Genomic DNA, 22,286 nt, shown 5'->3' on the forward strand with positions numbered 1-22,286 from the left:
TTAACGTTTTTAGTGGATGAACACTACTCTAATTGCGGTGCGGTACCTATAATAGTATACACGAAGTTGCATTTCGCGGCAAGTACAGTGACGCAATGAGTAGCATACTGATTGACCAATCGCATTTCACTTAAGCGTAATTCTATTTCACTTAAGTAAAATGCAAATTAGTATAAGTGAAATTGAAAAGCCATGTAGCTTAAGTAGAATAGCATTTTACTTGAGTAGAATTGAGTTTTACTTCAGCAGAATTGTAGTTTACTTCAGCAGAATTGTATTTTACTTAAGCTAAATTGAATTTTACTTAGGTAAAATACGATATAGACAAAAAACATTTGAACTTAAGCTAATATGAATTCCGCTAAAGTGGAATACAATTAAGCTTAAGTAAATGCAATTCCACTCAAGTGCAATTGATTTCACTTAAGCTTAATTGTATTCTAATTAAGTGGAATTAATTCTACTTAAGTAGAATAGCGAGATTAATGTTGAAACGGCTTGCCATACGGGCATACCGCTGGACTCGAGCAGCGCAGGTGTCGGGCAATCAGATGGACTCGGGCAGCACAGGGGTCGGGCACTATAAAATGCTTATACACATTGTTTGGACTTAGGCATGGGCTTTACCACGCGCCGCCAAATGGAAAGTTCCTCGTCTTGCACCCGACCGACCTCTTCATTAATAAAAGAACCCTTCATTAAATACCCCGGAATAACCCCGTATAAACACGCCCATACATAAACTGTAAAGAAATGCCTAGACCAATCAGGGACTACCTGTATATAACTACAGTGAGCTGCGACCAATGGGATTGACTCACACACCCACCGCCGTGCCTGCCTAGCCAGTCACGGGAATACATCGATATAGCAAAATTACGTAATCGGTTCTCGTTCCGGATAAACATCTCTCGTTGCCTCCGCAGCTCAACAGATGTAACCCCTGAGGTAAAGGAAACGTTGTCATTAAGGAAAACTCGTAGCTTTCCGCTACAATATATATATATATATATATATATATATATATATATATATATAGAGAGAGAGAGAGAGAGAGAGAGAGAGAGAGAGAGGTGGAGAGAGAGAGAGGTGGAGAGAGAGACAAGCACGTAAAAGAGGCTTTAAAGAGTTTCACATAAATCATCCACAGGGTCTGAGTGCTAGAGAAAGCATTGTCCTTGTAATTATATAGGAGTAACAAAAGCAAACTCATTATGGTAGTTGAAACCAGTTAACAGTTTTATTATGTATATCAATGATTAACTGATTCTCTATATCCTTATTTTGATTAACTTTCAAAAGTACTTCTAGTTATGAGCACAGCTAACACATATACAGCGGAAAAAACTAAAGAGTGTCTCCTGTTTAATAAAATTGTAATACGAAAGATTATTTTTGCCATCAAATTGTTCCAATCGAAATTGCTCCTCAGATATAAAAGGTTACTACAGCACGAGTACACTAAACTGTTTTTTAGTGTTAGAATCATGAAGTAATTTCTGTGAACTAGCTACAAATCATTCAAAATACTGCGTAGATTTTACCAACACGCTGTCGTTCTCGATTACATTGACATATAAATATATAAATCCTTGAGCTGAACAGGAAAGTCAGTAATTCTCCATATCATTTTAGAAACTGAAGCAGCGATTGTCGTCACGTGATCGGAATTCCTCGAATACGATACAGTACTTGTATTACAACATGACCAATAAACGGAATACCTTTGGTTTACTTCATCGATCTTTCCATCTTTCTTAAGACAACCGACTTCATTGTTCACTCTATCCTCGACGTTTAAAACGTAAATACTTTGCATAACAATTACATTCTCGCAACACGGAACGTAAACTAGCACATCAACAACCTGAACACTGATAAAACGGTACTTAAATACATCCCATACCGCCAGACGCACCATGGTCAAACTAAACCGTACAGGGAAACGGCTTCTCACTTCTTCCTCCAACAGATAGGTTTATGCTATGGGTAGTCAGGCCACCCAGCGATATGTGATATCATTATGCATAACCTAGAAAATGCACTAGATGAGTCACTTTACATTTTGATAACGACCCTAACTCTCGAGACGATAGTTATAACTCTGAACGTTAATGGATGTGATTGAAGAAATAAAATATAATCCAACTTACAGAAAATAATTCCAAACTTCTCAAATTCAGCGCACTGCTGATGACGATTGGCTTTAATTAAATCATATGAGCAGAAACCGGTGTTAATGTGTTAAAGGAGAAACGGGGAAGGGTTGATTGTTATTACAAAGCAGAATCATTAGCTTTTGGATAAAGAAGACCAAACTATACAGTTCAATACAGGCAAGTTAAAAATGTCATATTTGTTTCGTTTTAAGTCCCTTGGATGACTTGGAGTTCTAAAATTCAACATAGTTGCCATACGACGTAACGTCCGATAGTAGCACCGCCTACTCAACTCTTCAAATTGAATTATAAATATCTGAATAATTATTGTATTACCTTATTTAGATCGATCATACATTACAACGTATGGAACGCCAAAAGAACCTCAAATCATGCTGATAATACAATCTATATGATTAAATAGTAAATTTATAGGAAATATACTGATTATATACTATATTATACATTTTAAACTCGATAATATACACGAGATTAACGATGATAATAAGAAACTACACGATGAACACAAGAATCTACAAGTCTACAATATAAAAAGTACATGATAATAACGAAACTTTATGTCTATAATCAGAAATTACGGATTATAATAAGAAGCGCTGCGTCTGCATATGTATGATATTTCGGACATTTTTTAAACTTATACAGGGTATATAGAATTCCCTCTAACTTGCTATCAGCAACATACGATCAGCAACATACGCGGTATTCTGTTGCCGCCGTGGACTGGGTAATAAACACTTATATATCGTAAATACTGATTGTTTATACGATTAAATTAGTCACACACACACACGAAACAACATTCTACAACAGTGAAAACAATAACAATCAACTAACCTGTATGTGAGTTGTGCGGTTCACCTTATGAATTATATGCACACGGATTCGCGTATACGTACATATATGCATACGCCCGTGTGTTATATCATAAGCAGTTTTAATTGTATCGTGTATTCGATTGTTACCATCGTGCGGTTCTTATTATTATCTAATTATTATCAACGTGTAAACTCAGTATATTATGGTGTATTTTAAGTATATTATTATATAAATTTGTTTATTATCATATAATATCACATTATCATCAGTTGTGATCCATTGGGCGTTCATAACAATGTGGTGTATTGCTAACAATTTAGACTTTGAACTCTCCATTTCCTCCTTATGCAACCGTATAGTGCTTCGGTTACTAACGTTGAATTACAGGCAGAACACGACATCTTTTGTATTGCGGGTAAGGAACGCTACGTAAGTACGTAGTCTGTACATGAAGCATAGTATTCCCGATCAGGAAATTACCAAGGACATCAGCCTAAGCAACGATACGGTAAGCGAATGATGATCAACTGTTCTATCGTTTGTTTGAACAGCAATAACGTAACAAATTCTTCATTGTATTTCATATAATTTCTATCATATTCTTGTAGCGACAATGCGACATACAAACTGTGGTAAGGCAAATGATTCATACATCAAATTATTATTAATAATCGACCCTTAATTCGAAAAAAATACAAAATCAGTATGCACGTTTACTTTGCTTAGTTCGAAACTGATATCCATTGTTCTAATATTCTTTGCATGAAAAAGATGCCTTCATTTGTGGCATTTCTAGCTCTGTCATGTTGACAAAGATTGACCGATAAGGAATATTTTTCAGAACATGCTGTCAATAGAACAGAAATCAACCTTTGAAGAAGCTTACGGTTAATATGATATGCTTTAATACTAATTGTTAATAATTATAATTTGTTTTTCGAATTTTAGAAATGTTACTGTTTAATATTATTGTAACGTAACATTTTTCGGAATTTCTTCGTTTTTTACCCCATAATTAATGATTAAATGACAATACTTTCTTCTTAAATAATCTTTTATTGTAAAGAACGGTATAAGTATCGAATTGTAAGACAAACAATGATAGCTTGTAGTATTTTAACCTATTATGTGCATATAATCTTTCATTTTGTCTTTTGTTTTAGCAAGCTCCGTTACTGCTTCTGTTTCTAGTGCATGTCAATGTCTTTAGTTTAATACGAAGGCTCAGGAGTTGTGTTAAAAATATTAATCTATTGCTTGCACAAAGAAGATCGTTATTATCCAATTATCATAGAATGATCAGAAGAAATTGGTCACGGGCTTAAAGTGTTCGTCAGTTATTGCTGCTAGGCTGTGGGAAGAACATTGTAACACATGTTACAGCTGTTACAGTAAGAACTGTAATACAGCTGTTTCACTCATGAAAATGGCTCAGAAAATAAAAATCGACCGGTGATGGGAGACTTTATAGTGTTCATATTGAAGAGAAAAGAGAAAAATTTGTGATAGCGAACCAGAAAAACAGTAAATACAATAAACAACCATATAACTATAAAAGTAACTGAGGAAATTATTTCTACTATTAAACTACGAGAATCAGATGTAACATAACGCAAGACAAACAAATACATCATGTTTTTTTTTTGCCAATATATCTGCTAATTTCATTTGAACCTTTCTAGTCTTTTTTGCCAAAGGATGTCAACCTTTTTGTTTCCCATACAATATGCAAGAGTGGCAGTAATAAGATTATACGATGGACACACTATGGAGTATTCGTCAGAAACTTCAGATAAGCCCGTTTTTTCCCTATATGATTGGTAGTAAAAGTGGTATTCATATTTTAAATGTGTATCCTTGGGAACATGTTGCTTGCATATGCAAAGTAATTCTAAATGTAGTTTAAGAGCAACTATATTTAAATATTTTTCAAAAAATGTGTGGAAAACATTTGATTGCATGCTACTTACTACCGGAATAAAGAAATAAAACAAAACGCAACATATATGCTGTACCGCCTAATTCATGATATGTAAATACGCTCTTATACGACAAAAGCGTACTGAAGATATTGAGTATAGCTTATGTATTAAAATAAACCTACATAGTTGTGCACTGACGTGACGTCACTTAGTCTGTCTATAGCATTATCACCATTAGACTTTGAACTTTGTCACGGATTGAATTCAACTTTCATTTTGCAGTTTTTATTGCACTGTGAAGTACCACCATTGTTGACATACATAACACTATGGCGCCTTGGGAAAGGTAAGAATATTACTGAATAAATTATCATATCATTCACCATTTTACGTTGGGTACGTTGAATCATTTCGTAAGAAGCAAACAGTACAGTAGAGGTTGAGCACAGCTCAATGTAGCAATGCAGCAGTGGTTAAGCAACATGTCTCATGTTAATTTCCACTTTTCTGTGGTTCCACGAGGAAGCAGCAATCGTTAGTTGTTTATACCTGCTGCATGGTTTCCAAATTTATTGAAGAAATGATATATAATTCTTTGTCGACTGCTTAAATACTATAAGGTAAAATAATCTGTACTGATATAAGTTTAGTATTTCAACATTGGCTTATTCTTCATCTTTTCTTCAATCTCGTTTTCTGTAAGGACCATGCGGACAATCATATTGCTGCTACTTGGGTTAATATCAACAAACGGTAAGTTAATCATGTCGACGACAAATCGTTCAATGTTTAGTGGGTATCCATATCATGCTTAGGAAATGACGCTACAACAAACTACGATATGTCTATTTATGTTTTAGACTAATTGTGATTATTCGAAATTATACGAAATCGCAACATGTTGATCTTGATATTCAAACTGTAATTGCTTCTTGTTCTAGTGTATGCAGATATTACTAAGGCTCCATCGAGTGGTATCTTCCTGGAAGGTAGTGATGTTACATTGACTTGCGTTGTTGAAGGCAATGACAACGTTGTATGGGAAGATTTCAGGGATGCGACATTGATTTTCGTTGGCAAGGAAAAGAATACAGAGAAGAAGAAGTATGACAACTTTGAGATAAGTTCTGTTGATGAAGATTTCAGTTTAAGTATAAAAGACGTCCAATTATCAGATGAAGGGACCTACATATGCAAAGACAAAGACCGACTTGCAAATGCCACGGTGTCAATCGGAGGTAATATATTTTAAAGCTCTAAATTTTATTCAAAGCTAAAACATACAATAGATCCCTCAGTTTCAGGGCAATTGCGGAAAACAAAGCCTTTTGTTACTGAACATTATCGACGTTATTGTCTTTGTTTTTATACAGACAACTGTCAATCATATAAACAACATTACTTTCAAACATAAAGTTCCACAAACATAGTTAAATATGGAACTTTTTTAATCAAAATCAAGGTAATAATCGAAAGGAATGTGGTTTGTAGTTGGAATTAAAAGTGAAGACGCACAGAGAAGCAATTGTACTGCGGTAGTAAATTGTTTACTTGTGTGACTTTAATAAGGTTCAAAGCTATGATATATGTTAATCTGTCGAATACGTATCTTACATTGACAGTATTACCATACGTGTACCTCTCTGTAAAGCAATCAGAAGCTACACAAGCACCACAGACAAGTACAGAAGTAAACATTACGTGTTCTGCATACAACGCTAGACCTGTAGTGTCTGTGTTCGAGCTAAGTGTCATTGGCAGTGGAAAGGCGGTGAATATAACAAACGATAAATCCGAACAAAACGAAGATGGAAATACCTATAATTCATCAGCTTCTGTTCCTTACATCATGTCATCGGAAGGAATGTCTGTATATTGCCGAGTATTTACAGCCGGACGGTCTATCAAGCACACTGAAAACTTCTGTAAGTACTGTGTCATGTTAATCAATGGTAGATGTTTAAGCTGAAAACGGCTTGAAGGAAAAGTCAATAGAAAACAGATTCAGAGTCCAAGAATGAGAAGCTCTATAGAAAATCTAATAAAAAAATCACTATGGAATATCATATGTAATACGTAATCAATGGCGGTTTACTGTGTACTGTGGTGAGGACTGATGAGCTAGTTTTCAAAGCAAGCGTATTTAGTCGAACAGGAAGTGTTTCACTTGAAAATCGAACACAAAATAGTTTTGAGGTTACTGAATAATATAAATTGTCTTTGATCCCTGCCTTCGTCATTCCTTTAATATAGACTCGTTAAAGAATGGCGCAATTTAAAAGAGTATGACTTGAGTTTAATAAAATTACAAATTGTGAATTTTATATTAATCTTTAGTCACTTTCGATGTAGGATCTAATAGTACACTTTTAAGCCATTCGATGTCCAGTTTGTAAGTCATACTGAAGGATTATCGCATCAGTGGTACAACAACGGACATGGAAAACGTGGCAATTTGTGTTTTTAGGAAAAAGTTCTCCACAAAACATGCTCTGATCAATGACAAGAAGCTTTTAACTTCAAAACAAACAGATAAACCGAGATGCAACATAACAATCTCTGGTAACGAGATTAGATGTTTATGCCAAGCTAGCCCACAAGTGAACACGTATTACATAGACGTTAATGGAAATCACCACGACGGAGATGTTTTGTTTATTGAAGATGACAACACGATGAATATGAGATGTTATGCTACAAATGAATTAGGAACCGGGCAATCTGATCTTCTGTTTCCTGACGACACTTATGGTAAGTGCATGTGTTTTTATAGAGACATGGACCCTATAAGAAAAGCAGAGTGGGTAGTGTTTCTTAATTTGTGGTAAAAAAATGAAAGAAACCAAGCTAGGACCAGGCACTCATTCGGTTAATACCTTTTCATGATGGTGTCCTAATACCGGAAAAATGTATGTACAACTTGCATTTTGTTTCTCAATGAGGGTTTTCCGTGTGAGTGGAATAAGTGTACTTATCTCGCATTCTTTGCTCTAGGCTCCTTTAAGTTAATATTTTGTTTTGTTCATAAACGAAAAACCAACTTTCTCAACCTTTTCTCTCTGATAAAGGTTTTGGTTTAGTCCCAGTCGCAGTGATCGTGTCAGTTGTTGTCTTGCTGGTGGTTCTAACAGTTATATACATCAGACATCGACTCGGTCCAAGGGATAAGAAATCAGACGGTATTTGTGTATCTTTGTACATATAATCGGATGTAATCATATGCATGCATGGATAGAAGGTTTGATGGAAGGATGAATGGATGGATTGGTGAGTGGGTAGGTGTGTGAGTGTGTCACTGACTGCATGCTGGTATTCTGTATGCCTGGCTGGATGTATTAATGCATGTGTGAATGTATCGATGGTTTCATATATCGATAAGTGGCTGGCTGGGTTCATGGATCTATGTGTGAATGAATGGATTCACAGATGAATGACTGGCTGGTCGATCGGATTGCATCATGAATGGATGGATGTGATGATGCAAGAATTATCCATGTATTAATAAATGAATGAATGTATGGAAGAGATGCATATTTGATACGGTATATAGTTAATAGCATATTTTCCTGATAAACTATAATTCTGAAAATAAAATATATTAGTAGAGCAAGACTCCACCGTCAGGTGATACGATTGCAACAAATAATTCTGAAGTGAACGTCTCCGTATGACGATTTGTCCATACGTTACAAACCAAAACCGTATCTTCGTATATGAAATAACAAAGTCGAAACATTAATCTTTAGTAATATTAACAGCGTCAAATCTTTAAATCTGGAGACGGAAAGGTGCTTGCTGACGCTACATTTTGATAATAACTTTGAATGGGTAAATTATCTGGCCTGACAAACATGACTTCCAGGTTGTTGAGAAGAAAACATTCAGCGAGCTGCTGCTGTCAATAATATCTATAATATTGAATGATATTGATTCGCATGTTCTGCATCCGACCCTGAAAATGAACCACTTTCGTAACTGTAATTCTGGAAGCGTATTGCTTGTCGCGTAAGTTTTCACTGTAACTGGAAAGAGCACTGTCCAAATTAATTTGCACAATAATTTACATTACTAATGATTATTCTTAAACACACAAAGTACAACTGCTTAAATGCTCTTAATTCGTCAAGTCGTATGGCATGTAACAGAGGCATTGATATTATATTACTGATAATTCTAGCTTGACATCCATCAATTTGTTTCGCAAGGAGTGCAGTTTTTATTTCGATGTATATATTTTTCGGGTTGATAGTATTGACAATGAAAATATTAAGTACATATTGTTACATATGCCTAAGAAGCAACCAATAAAAGTCTTAGTTTAGATATCAATAGCCACTAGGCCAGCAATTTCGAACTAATAATACTGCATATATACATAATATATATGATACATAAGCTCATAATATGCATATCCGTGACCTTCATCAACATTACGTTGAAGTGTATTCTTTGTCTTACGAGATTAGTTAACTTTCGTGTTAAGTTTATACCTACTAGAGGTTGTCATTTGACAATTCTGAAAACAACAGAGGTGAGGCACTTCATATTGCTGGTGTTTTCTATATACTTTAAAAATATCTACGATGTGGTAGCAATATTGGCTAGAATAGGGCAATGTTATTAAAATCAACTGTTTAGATGATTTGAACTTTTAAAATCCTGGTTGTACAGAAAGTCCTTTCGGTACTGCAGTAGCAGCGCTCCAGTTAACTGGATGAACATGTCCAACAACAAATGTGGTACTCAGAAGCTCATATTGTAAAAAGAAAATACTCTGTGTCTGATTTTCAGATCAAATGAGGTCATTATAATACATTTGGAATTTTATCTCAATATGTTCGAGTCATTATACTGTAAGATCTATTGTGAATAACTTATGTAACATTACTATTTGAGTACGCAATCTTAGTCTCAATTTTGGATATTGCATGTCAAGTATATCTCAAACATTAGAAAAACATTTAGATGATTTGTTCGCTTTTATTCATATATGTAACGCTTAGGGACATTGGCAAAACATAACCGTTGATTTATTATGAACGGACTATCGTCTTCAAAATGTTTAGATTTTATAGAGACAATATTGATGATTTTCCTCCAACAGAAGAGCAACCTACAGAACATGGTGCTAACAAGGCGGAAAGTGTCAATCTACTCCCTCAGCCGTGAGTAAATCGAAACAGTGCAGGACGCAACATAGCAATTTAATACAATTTTATAAGTGTTATTTGTTACTTTAACCTAACCTAACCAAACATTCTATCCTTTGTTACTTTACCTAAATGTCCTTCCCTTTGCTGATCATAGTGCTTGTCTAAATAATTAATGCCAATTTTATCAACGTACTTCATTCAGCTTGATATTTTGTTGAACATAGATTTTAACCTGTTTTATTTTGTCTTCCGTCATCTTAGTGAACACACACCACCTGAAAAATTCGACGTTGTAAACAAAGGTATATATATAATATATATTTTTAAAATAAAATAAAATTTCATCTGCTTCTTGTCAATAACTGACTTGTATCTTTGACCAAGAAATAAGAAGTTGTAGGTATCGCCAAACCATGAAACAAAACTGGTTAGTGGACATCACTTACTGTATGGGAACAAGGCATATCCTGCACACATGTTTACTACAAATATGAAGTAAAAAACAAAATCATACAACGAACCAATAGCATAGCCATGCTTCAAACGCACACATTCTTCACACTCCTGTGAACACTACGTACTATTTTTTGAAACATTTGTTGCGTTTTGACTCATTAATATTGAATCAACATGGTCTGACAAGGACGGTTGGTAATTTGCAAAATTTTGAAACCATTTTCAATCAAGTGTATTTGCATCTGATTTCCTGTATATTGTAATTCAAATACGATATGTCAATCACATCTCTTGGTTATAACCGATAGCAACGCGGTGTATTTATTCTTAATTTTGCATGGAACGGAAATCGTTCCGCAGCAACACACTTATTCCTACCGGCTCGATACAGTCTCCGTCTTTGATCAATGAAATGTGACTCACAAAATGAAGTGACCATACCTGCACCTATTCTTTATTAAATGCAAATGGACCATTTAATTATATAATTTATTTAAATCATTTCGCAAAATACATACACTGTTAAGATTACGTCAACATGTCTGCTTTTCTACAATAGAAATGTCCGAGAGAAACAGTACAAATGATGAGGAAGCTTCAAGTTTCCCCCCTCAACAGTGAGTAGTCGACGGATAAATGACAATTATTATACACATTCAATTGACTATTTTCGAGAAAACAAATGCATCATATTTTAACGTTATTATCACATATTTCTGTTTGTTATTTACTTCAGTGACTCTTCATCGCCACACACTAACCTAACCGGTGATTTAAAAGGTACAGATTTTTGAGTTTACTCCATATCTTTACTGAGATAATATGTGATCCAAAATCGAGTTTGGTGGTCTTGAAAACGTGCTCAGAAACAGTAGACTATGGTATTTCAGAAAACCATCTGATAGTTTCCTCTACAATCAAAGTACAAAGCTGTCTTTGCTCATAGCTGTAAGATTTCTCTTGCAGGTTCCACACGCCATCTCAACAATATTTACTCATTCCGGGTTATATAACTTAACACTTTCTGGTATTACAGAAGTCTTTGAAATAAGAAGCGTCTGATCATCTCTTTATCTCAAACAAATTATAGTGGACAAACATTTATTTCAAATGAAAACTGTATTATCTTACTTTCTTTCAAATCCGTCGCCAGAGGTATCAATATGATATTAAAAAAAAAACAGTTTAAAAAGAAAAAAATATAAAGTTGGCAGTTGAAAAAGTTGTGTGTGATCGAACTACAAAAACTTAACTCAATGTCTTCAGGATTTGTGTAATGGACTAATGTGAATGGCTAGGGACTCGACTTAAAGAAAATATCGAGTATATAATATAAACGATAAAATACATTTGAAAATTTTTAAGTGACACTTCATAAGCTTGGTCATAATAGCAAAATATTGTTTGTTTAATGTGTTTTATGTGTTAATTTCATAGATCCACAGAAGTTCATAAGTAAAATCTTGTTACAAGTTAACAAAGACTGGGAACTTTTCGCCATTGAAGTTTTAAACATATCAGAAAAAGTTGTGGAAGAAGCAGTGATGAAAAATGACAACTTCGCAGGTGAGACTTTACTTGATATTGATTACGAGTTGGTACATGTGCGAACTGGCAAATAAGATAAGAAAATGTTAAAAGTGTTAGATCATAATGTTTCATTGTTTTGGATTTCGTCAGTAATTGTTTATCAAAAGTTATCGTCAGCATGGTTCTAGATTATATTCAAGTTCATTGTACTGTTGCATGGAAATACTTCTTGCTATTGGAAACTCATGATAATTCCTTGCAGATCAAATAAATGCTGTTACTGAAAATATGACGTCATACCATATCGAGGTATTATGCAACAATGCAACGTTGTATAAGCAATTTGGCCTTGAATGCGTCAAGGACAACAACGGATACTTGTTTCAACGTATTGACAAGACAAAAGCTGGTAAGTATGTACTTTTCTCAAGGTTTGTTGAGAACCATTTGTTTGAGATTGTGGAAAACCAAGAGCTTTGGAGCAGGTTCTTTTTTTAGTGAAGGGAACCTTATTTGTTGACTGTTATCGGGGAGAGAAGATCCATGATCAAATCTCCCACAAGCTTTAAAATACTGATATATTTTGTTCTCTTGTAGCCGCTTTCAAGCACTAAAATTGAATATTAGAAAGAGTAATGTCTCTACACTGTCATTACTTAACAAACTATTTTTAGAGGGGTGGTAAATACGCCTTTTTGTGAAGCCCATTCCCAAGTTTATCATGTAACAAATGACATTCCAAAACATAAATACAATAAGTGCATTGTATTTATGCAATAAATGCAATAAGTCTTAAAAGTAATACATTGTACGATGACTGAGAGAAACGAAATAATCCAATCACTACTACATGTAACGATTACAGTAACTACTGTAAATCTTTAAATTTTCTACCATAGTAAATACTGTGTTGTGTTGAAAAATCCGAGAAGTCGGTAGCATTGCAATTAGGTTTACAGTAAGAATTGAGGATATGTGTAAACCTAGCAACTGGATTTGTTGGGAGTACACATATCCTCAGTTCTAACTGTAATCCTAATAGCACATGCTACCGATTTATAGCACGATCCAGTTTTTACTTTGGTACATAATTTTAGATTTACAGTAGTAAATGTGTTCTATTTGCGTAGAGGGTGCATATGTAGTCATTAAAGCAAGGTAGTTCCAATTGAAAACATTTTTTCTACATTCTTCTACTGCTACTTTTAGTCCCCAAAGTGACGACATATTAGTCTCATGTGGAATCAGAATTGGTAAACTTGGAATTATGAAACTTTTGGAAGCATTCGGCGAAAAGGATATTGGAACTGAGGATGGTGCCACTATTTTGAAAACGTTAGAGCAGACGAACTTGATAAGGAAACCGTATGTCGATCTTCTACGACAACTAACTAAGTGCAACATCTATGGAGCGAGGAAAATACTTCTTTTAAATTTCGAAACAGGTTGGTGAATTATAATATTGCAAAGTAAAGTACGATATTGTCAAGGTCGTACAAATTTAAAACGAGTTTTTTGTTCTAACTTATATGTCTACAAGATCACATTATTTGAATGTCAATGTGAAGCGTGAAGAAGTCAATGTGAAGCGAAATGTTACGAACATTTCATATCATATGTGTCAATAATATCTGATAAGTGAGAATATAGCTTGATTTATTAACTCACTTAAAAATAATATCACGGTAACAGCGCTATTGTTTAACTTTGTAATAAAATATACAGGAACTAGTTTTAAACGTAATCCTGTGACAGTACATAGAATTACATGTATTCATTTATCTTAATTCGTAAATATATATTCTATTGTGATCCATAAATTACTATTTAATAAAGTTTACTCTCTGAAGTCATTGTGTCCTTCCGTAGCTTTGGTTCAATTTATTAGAAATTGAGTTAAAGTGGATTGTACGGATGACACGGTAATATGGTTGCAACATCAGCATCACAACAATTATATGTCCCAATTACGTTACTTTCTTTTCAAATTATGTGTTAGATTTACAGCGACTAAAAGCCACCATACGAAACAATGTAAAAAATGACTGGGAAATATTTGCAATCGAAATTTTACACATAACAGAAGAACTTGTAGAGGATGCGGTAATTAACTACGACACTTACGACGGTGAGATATACTCTTTTGTTATTATTGCATATATATATCGATGTTAATTATTATTGTTTACAAAACGTTAACTAGAAGTAAAATGAAAGAATCATCTGAAAGAAAGAAATTGTCTTGAATCTGAGTTTCAGTCCGCTTTCATGGATGCTTTAGTTTTACTCCTCGGTAATTATCCGGAAATAACAAATATTTTCTACGATTGTTTGTAGATCAAATTGAGGTAGTTATAAGTGAAATAACAGCGGAGCATATTGGAATGATGGATGACATCAACACGCATAACAAGTTGGAAAAGAGAAATTTACTGGAAGAGTTTAACCTTCAATCTGTTGAGGAAGAAGGTAAATATTACTTCAGAAACCTGAGAAAGTAAAACAAAACTTGACTACATAATATAAGATGGCTTTCTGTATGTGTGTATACTCCGTTTAAGTACGTATTGCACAGTATTCACAACATTTCTTTTACACGTGATAACGTGTTTACAACAAACAATTATACATGAGTGTGTGTTTGAACTCACAAGTAAGTCGTTACGCTCCAGTCATTGTCATCCACCTCGTACAAATAAATTACAATGTAAGGTGGCATCGTGTCAGGTAGAAAATGAAGAACCGTTTCGGTGAGTTAACAAGTAAACACGTAGCGTTGTCGTTGGTTTACTATTTACAAATAGCAATAGTAAATAGTTAACTAGTGTCTTACTCTCATAACTTCAATTATCAAAATGTCTGTGAATTTCGGAGGTTAACTACCTATCTTATAAAAGAATTGCGAACAGTATCATGCGTATGTTAATTAACTTAATTAAATTTCAGAACAGTCGTCAAGCGAAGAAATAATCCCCCAACAAGATCTATCATCTATCGAAAGCAGGTCTGTTAACTTTCCTTATTTGTTATATTATGTTTAATATGTAAACGTGTTTTCTTTGTCTTAATGTGGCCGCAATGTATACAAACAATGTAATAAATAAAATACTAGGACGAGATCTTTTGATTAATTTTCTATTCTCATTCCTTATTATATTAATCATCGCCGTTGATAACAATAGAGACGATATGTTAAAATTATGCAGAGAAAGGATTGGGAAAGTTGGGATCCGTAGACTTTTGACAGCATTGACAAAAGGCAATATTGAAACTGAAGACGAAACCAACGTCCTGGAGAAGCTGGATAAAGATGGAGTAATAAACAAAGACTGTGCAAATTTGCTCTCAACTCTTTCAGACTGCAAACTGTTTCGAGCAAGAAAAATAGTGTTTGCGTATTTAGAAGCAGGTTTGTTATACTTTTTAATTAATATATATCAAGGAATGTGACACAAAGTCTCAATGAACGATCTTGAAAACACTGAAAATGCTTTATTTTGCTTTATTATGCTTTATTATTGCATCGCTGCGATATGTATTGGTATATTTATATTTATCATAATTTCAGCACTGGATGGTTCTGCTATGAATTCAGTAATCTGAATATTCTTAACATACTGCTTCATAAATGTAGAATTATTGATGAGGTTACGTAGTTTAATGTTCTTTACCATTCGTGCTATTAAATATCAATAAAGCTATTTTGGTATAACTTGCTGATATTCTTACCATTATAACGTTCTCTGTCTTCTTTGAAAATGTCCGTCCCCGTACATCGGTACAGTCATACTGGCGAGGGTTGTATGTGCGTACGCGTGTTTATGGAATAGGGTGAATATTATATAAAATACTGGAAAATGACCAAAATCCGTATTATCAGAACTGATGCTCTGTAAATTAAGTAAACAATTGCGAATCTGACATATTGATGTTAATATATTTCCTCCGAAACATATGTCTACTCTCACTCATTACAATAACTATTTCACCACAGACCTTTGGAAGTACATCACCTATGACCTCTGTCCACAAATATCTTTGGACTGGGAAATATTTGCAGTTGATGTCCTGGAGTTGGAAACATATTATGTTGTGGATATAATTGAACAAAACAAGGACGAAAAGGGTACGTTTTATTTGAAACTCGATTTGTCGTTAAGTTCATTGAAATGTAACTGAAATATATGTTATGATTCAGCACATGTTGTTATAAATCTTAGTAAAGCCAACTGAGTAGCGAAGCGGCGGGAGAATATTAAATATAATTAGAGGGAGCACAGAAGTCGACTACCAAAGGCAAAGAAGTTGGATTTGAATTGTCGTTTGTGGTAAATATGAGTAAATATGAGTGGAGAGAGCACAGAAGTCTAAGGGCGGGGGAAAGGTGATTGTGATTTGATATTAAAGAAAGTAAAGACAATACCAAAATAACCCCCTCGTAAATGAATCCTCGCTGCATTTCAGTTTGCAACAATTTGCCGCAAAGTGCTTGTTGTAGGTTGAATGCATTCCCTCAAATGACACTTTTGAAGGATCACACGTCTCTGTTGTTTATTTGTTAAATTTTGTTCAATATCTCAAAATGTGTCTAAATTCTGAACAAAACAAACGCGCATTCACAATAACAACAGAGAAACAAAATGGGTATTGTTTATGAACGAAAAGGGTTACTTCTAGTTCATGCAAAAGGCACTGGACCCCAACACCCATAACCCTCGGCCGGCTGCCCCTGACCGATTATTTTAATATCTGAGTTGTCGCAAATGAACTCACTACTCCAATTATTGTTTGTGTCAATGTCATTTCGACTACAAAGATAGAAATGATACACACTGTAATCCATGACGAAAGTTTGACGATATACAAGAAATATGAAAGTGATGGATTAGTGTCATAACATTGGGTAAGGAATACTTGCAGGAAGCTTTACATTAACAAAGTATATAAAACATTTTAAACTATTGCAATGGAGTCTGGATTAGATCTATAATTTATCATAAACAGTGTAAGTAAAACGTTTTCTTGAACAGTGTTAAGTTAAATAACAAATTATTCAGTGAGAAAACTATTGTTTCTTGGTTGTATTCCTTACGTTATATTTCTCGGTAAGTGTCTTTCGCATCTCTTACTCACATCATAAAACCAATTTATCAGAAAACGTAGGACTAGTCACTGGTAGATGGTACTTCTAAAGATAACAATTAAATTTGCATAATTTGTGAGTCAGCCATGTAAATTCTGCTTATTCTCTACAAATACAGACTACACTCACTTTCATAACGAATTGTGCAAATTAAACAAATTAAATTACTTAAAGATGGACCAAAAATCAGTTATATAGTGTTCAATTTAAGTAGGGAACCATTTCTTACGTATTATATCATATAATATAAAATTAAAATATTTTCCTTTCTGTTAAATTTTCAGGGCAGGTGCTGAGCATGTTTAGGAAATGGAGGTATATGCATGGTCAGCAGAAAACATTTTCTAAGCAGTTTCTTCAAGAACTCATCAACGCCAATAAATTAAGCAGTAAAATATTGTCAAAAGAAAACAGACCAAAAGATGTTACTGCATTAAAAGGTAAGAAATCTTGAGTGAATTGAACTGAGCTATCAGCCTAAATCAATGTAGATAAATTGTTATGAAGTACGAAAACAAATGAAGAAACGTTCTGCTAAGTAGATACTAGAATTTTTTTCATAAAGTGATGTGTTAGCTAAACAATCTGACAAGTTTAAATTTTAGTCTCTATCTACCAGTACTTTTAAATTTACGTATTTGCTTCGGATGAGAGGGTTAAAATATTCAGCTTCTTGGAGCTCGTTTCGCTTAATGAGATTATTAGTTACAGTAAGCGATGTAATCATTGTTGTCATGCAAGATCTATTTTCCCGATGCGGGTCTATGACAGTAGCACATGCAAGTGAACTCACAATGACTTATATTTGTGTTTTGTGTTCAAAATTTGTATTGTTTACATATCATTGTCAGGAAAATATGGGAGCAGGCAATGTATACCTATGTGCGGAAGATTGTTTTTATATTATTACTTTTTTCAAGTCTCATACCTCTCAATACCTCAAAGGTACCATCACATTGCACATTTTTATTTAAAAGACTAACACTTTGAATTATGTCTAATACAAACCATTAAATAATCAGTTGTGGTGATACGTTTCTAATTAACAATCAGTGTAATTACCGCTTTTTAATTTTATTTTAGTGACACAAACCAACGAGGGTGATTGCAGGTATACATTTTTACAACATTTTAAACTGCTTTTATTACTATTTATATGCTGTGATCAATTGTTCCTCGCTATTTAGTTGAAATCAGTCCAACATTAGAGGATATGTATCTGTATTACACGGGGTTCCTAAAATACAATGCATTATAATCGTGTATTTTTTTTTTATTGGCAGTAATGAGTTTTCGGAGATGTTAACAAATTTTAGAAAGAGAATTGGTGTTGTTGGAAGGGAACATTTTGCAGAAAGGAACTCTAAGAATGGACTACTTCGCGTTCTAGATTTTGTGGGTGAAGTGATCAATTTCTCAGGAGCATCAGAGGGGATTTCGGTGGATGACAGCGTTAACTCTCTAGGAAAACTGTGCTTTATGTTGAGAGAAGCAAACCTATTTACAGCAAGAGATGTGGTCATAACCTACATTGAGAAAAGTATGATTCTTTTTCATTTTAAGTTGAATTCGCTTGGCATTATCAATAACTGAATAGTCTATATTTTACGCTTTTTGCTGTATAGGCGACTTTTAATGTATATTTCTTGATTTCTAACTAAATTTGCCCCTAAACATGAAGGTGGAGGGACTAAAAACATTGAAAGTCGACCATATTAAAACTAACTACATTACCATTCTAATATGTGTGTTATACTAAGAATTTAAGAGTAATTCTTGGTAAAAAAAAATAATCACGCCATTTGCTTAGGTGTTAGGTGAATCAGTCATTGTTAAATAGTGTCGTAAGAGCCTGGGGTAACTGTCCTCCAAATTTTATGAAAATCCACACCAGTGCCCATATCATATTTACATGTGCTACTTTAGATTGAAAAAGTACCACCCATTTATTCGTAAAAAGTGCCCTTTTGCAAAAAATTGTGTCTTGTTATTGCAAAAAATATAAACTTCATTTTCTTCAAACATTTCTCATTAACATCGAAGTCACATGTTCACCAACAGATTGCACGCTCTTCCACGACCCATTTGTTTGCTATGATCCAATATAAATGTCATGAGGTATATTCTTTGCAATCTCATTCATATATTTAGAACTTCATGAGGTTATAGCAACCATTTCGAAGGAGAGAGCATCTGATTGGGACAAATTAGCAAAGTATGGCTTATCCCTATCCGACGAGGATGTTGTTTACCTCGAGAGAACAGCCCAGTCAAACGAAGGCAAGTAGTTCGTGGTTCATGAACGTTGAATATGTCAACATCATCTATCATCAGTACATTTGAAGTTTGACATTGACCTTGCTCGAATAATACGATGTTCCTTCTATAATAAAGTATTTACTTTTGTCTTACATACCACAGTACCTCACTGTAATAAAGTGCACACTTCGTAAGATGTGATGCATGTGGCATAATTGTCATGAACTGAACATCACCGACGGAATTTATTCTTTTCGCATATCGGTATTTGTTTTATATTTACAATGGGACTGCCATGAGTATGTTATAGAATCATATGTTGATGAAAGGAGTCAAAGGTCTAATATTAACATATACTCCAATCAAAAGTATTTATTATCTTTCACTTAGAGCGAGTACGCATGGCTATCTCCAAGTGGATAAGAAAAATGAATATCAATCATGATGTTCAGAAAAGTATGGATGAAAAAGCCATGAAAGAATCCTTTAAGTTAGGTAATAATTAAATTAATACAATTTTACATTATTGCGATTATTTGTGACTGCTGAGATAAACGCTGGGATAATATATATATATATATATATATATATATATATATATATATATATATATATATATATATATATATATATATATATATATATATATATATTGTTCTCTGTGATGCAAAGGTTGCACCGCTTCGATTCGTTGTTGTAAGCTTGTGATCCACTGGCGATCGACCATTGCTGGTAGAATGGCTTGCTGGTTTGTTTCAGCTGCCAAATATGTTCGAGACGTTTTGGTGTTTTTGGTGGGAGTTGAATGATTGCTTGTGGTTACCATATCTAAGCTTGAAATGAGTTTTGGTTATGTTTTGATGGTTTTGATGATGGGCATGCAGATATAGCTGACCTTCACGATGTAACTGTTGAATATTTTGTTTAGTTTTGATTTCTTCAGGAAATATTTGTTGATTGTTTATGCCTTCTTATTTCAGATCTTTAGAGTATCATTTAAAAAGGTCACTAAAGACAATTCGAAGAAATTCTTTTTCCAGTAAAAACTGGGAAGTCGATCTTTCATCAGTGACAGAAACGACAATATTACTGAAAATATATCTTGAATAGTGTTTGATGTAGCAAAGACATTGGTGTAGAACACCCATGACTCATGTTGTTGCTTTCTTTATTCCCTCCAATGAACGTTATTGGTTAAGCTTTCGATAGTTTTCTTACTCGTAGGCTATTCAGAATATCTGCTTATTGTAAGTGAAAATGAAGGGAACGATCGGAATAAATTTACATATCTACTGTTTTCTTTGCAGGAACTGATGCTTGGCAATTGTTTTCAGGGTTGCTTCAAATGTAACGATAGAGTTGACGACAGGCAGATTGTACTACTGATGTCAGTTGTGGGTTGTATAAGGATAATTACAGAGCTGGTACAGAGAGGGCAACTCTTTTTTTAGTAATGTGATGACCTAAGAATCTATTTGTTGATATTAATCACGTATGCTTTCTTCACAGGAACGTTATTATTCTTTTAACATAACGTTTGCAATTGTGTTTACCTTCTTAATAATTAGTAGTTTCCAAAAACGCTTTCGTACTTCATTCACATCCTTAGGAATACCATTACTTTGTTGATAAAGATCCGCACTCTAAAATACTTTGAATATTAACTAGAATCAGTAAACAAATCTGTCATTCTTTATTTTTCATTGTATATATTAACCGCTTCAATGTATATATTAACCGCTGAACTTGTTTTATTTCTTTCACGGAAATGTGGCATCTGTTCAGCTTGAGAGATTAAAATCCCTTTTTTGAGTTATTTGTTTTTACACTGTCATGTTTCTCATACAAAATAAACTATCAAACAATGTTTGTTCTAGTTATTAATTTTTTCTTCCGTATCCATGGTGTTCTTATTAAAGGACACAAAGTAGTGTCAACTCGTGCATTGTAATGTCGTTTATTTTGTGTGAGTGTGTGTGTATAAATATAAATATATATATATATATATATATATATATATATATATATATATATATATATATATATATATATATATATATATATATATATATATCTGTGTCTGTTCACTAGCGTATATAATTTTCATGTAGAAACTATTAGAGTATTTCTCTATTCAAGTTATGTAAAACTTGACTATGTAAAAACTATGTAAAAAGGGAAGCTGTAAATGGAATAGTACTCTAAAATAGTTTATTTTAATGGAATGTCTAAAAATTGCTAATTATTTGCCTTAGAAACTAATTCTACATCGTAAGCAAAATGCAAGTTAAACACAATTGATGAAGATGATGGGTAATTAAATAGTATCCTACATGTTTGTTGTTTCAATGGAATTACTAAAATTATGTCTATTGTATACCTTACCTATAGTGAACAGTAATGATACTTCACGTTTATGCTGTAATATGCTACTGCTGCAAACAATGTTTGGAATAAAAATCATAACAATACTCTTTATTTTTATAATTTTCGTTCTAACCAGGTGAAAAAAAAAAAATTAAAGTGATGTAAACCTAAATACCATAAAGTTGTTTTCTTGTATAAATACCAGGATGCACCGTGTCAAGGAGTCCGGAGATGAAAGAGAAGGAAAATCAGAACATTAATGATAACAATATCCCCACGTAAGTGAAACCAAAACTAACATGTTGAAAGTAATTGCAGGGTATAGCGTTTAAAAGGAATTGTTTCACTCTGCGATGTGAGCTTAGAACAAACACACATAGTGACTATCTATAATTCTGGAATGGTTACTTATCATAGTCAAAGGTAACGGAATGGTTTTGTAACTTAACACAAACGA

General features: G+C 33.7%; 1 protein-coding gene across 3 annotated transcripts; it reads left to right on the top strand.

The window, feature by feature from the left end:
- The first annotated feature begins 1,463 nt into the window (after window positions 1-1,463).
- LOC139977936 (uncharacterized) lies at window positions 1,464-22,025 on the top strand. Of its 3 annotated transcripts, XM_071987676.1 has the most exons (15): window positions 1,464-2,336; window positions 3,359-3,507; window positions 5,204-5,267; window positions 5,625-5,674; window positions 5,863-6,159; window positions 6,544-6,846; window positions 7,454-7,672; window positions 7,990-8,100; window positions 10,026-10,086; window positions 10,336-10,376; window positions 11,090-11,147; window positions 11,267-11,310; window positions 11,968-12,096; window positions 12,323-12,469; window positions 13,270-13,430. In XM_071987676.1, the coding sequence occupies exons 3-15, from the start codon at window positions 5,251-5,253 to the stop codon at window positions 13,290-13,292; spliced, it is 1,500 nt and encodes a 499-aa protein (XP_071843777.1). In that variant the 5' UTR covers window positions 1,464-2,336; window positions 3,359-3,507; window positions 5,204-5,250; the 3' UTR covers window positions 13,293-13,430. The 3 variants fall into 3 exon arrangements, with proteins under 3 accessions (XP_071843777.1, XP_071843776.1, XP_071843775.1); XM_071987675.1 differs by lacking the exon at window positions 1,464-2,336 and having other exon boundaries at window positions 3,155-3,507; XM_071987674.1 differs by lacking the exons at window positions 1,464-2,336; window positions 3,359-3,507; window positions 5,204-5,267; ... (8 more) ...; window positions 11,267-11,310; window positions 11,968-12,096 and adding exons at window positions 14,060-14,188; window positions 14,398-14,529; window positions 15,007-15,064; ... (6 more) ...; window positions 19,853-19,957; window positions 20,770-22,025 and having other exon boundaries at window positions 12,346-12,469; window positions 13,270-13,505.
- The last annotated feature ends 261 nt before the right edge of the window (window positions 22,026-22,286 follow it).

Source organism: Apostichopus japonicus, chromosome 12 (assembly GCF_037975245.1).
Source record: "Apostichopus japonicus isolate 1M-3 chromosome 12, ASM3797524v1, whole genome shotgun sequence".
In the NCBI taxonomy this organism is placed as follows: domain Eukaryota; kingdom Metazoa; phylum Echinodermata; class Holothuroidea; order Aspidochirotida; family Stichopodidae; genus Apostichopus; species Apostichopus japonicus.

Bases quoted from the DNA above. Each gene is read 5' to 3' on its own strand.
- LOC139977936 (XM_071987674.1), top strand. From the start codon at position 13,328: ATGAAACTTTTGGAAGCATTCGGCGAAAAGGATATTGGAACTGAGGAT. The intron at 17,644-18,286 runs GTAAGAAATCTT...ATTTTATTTTAG, and splicing joins AGATGTTACTGCATTAAAAG to TGACACAAACCAACGAGGGT. The intron at 18,744-19,354 runs GTATGATTCTTT...TCATATATTTAG, and splicing joins CATAACCTACATTGAGAAAA to AACTTCATGAGGTTATAGCA.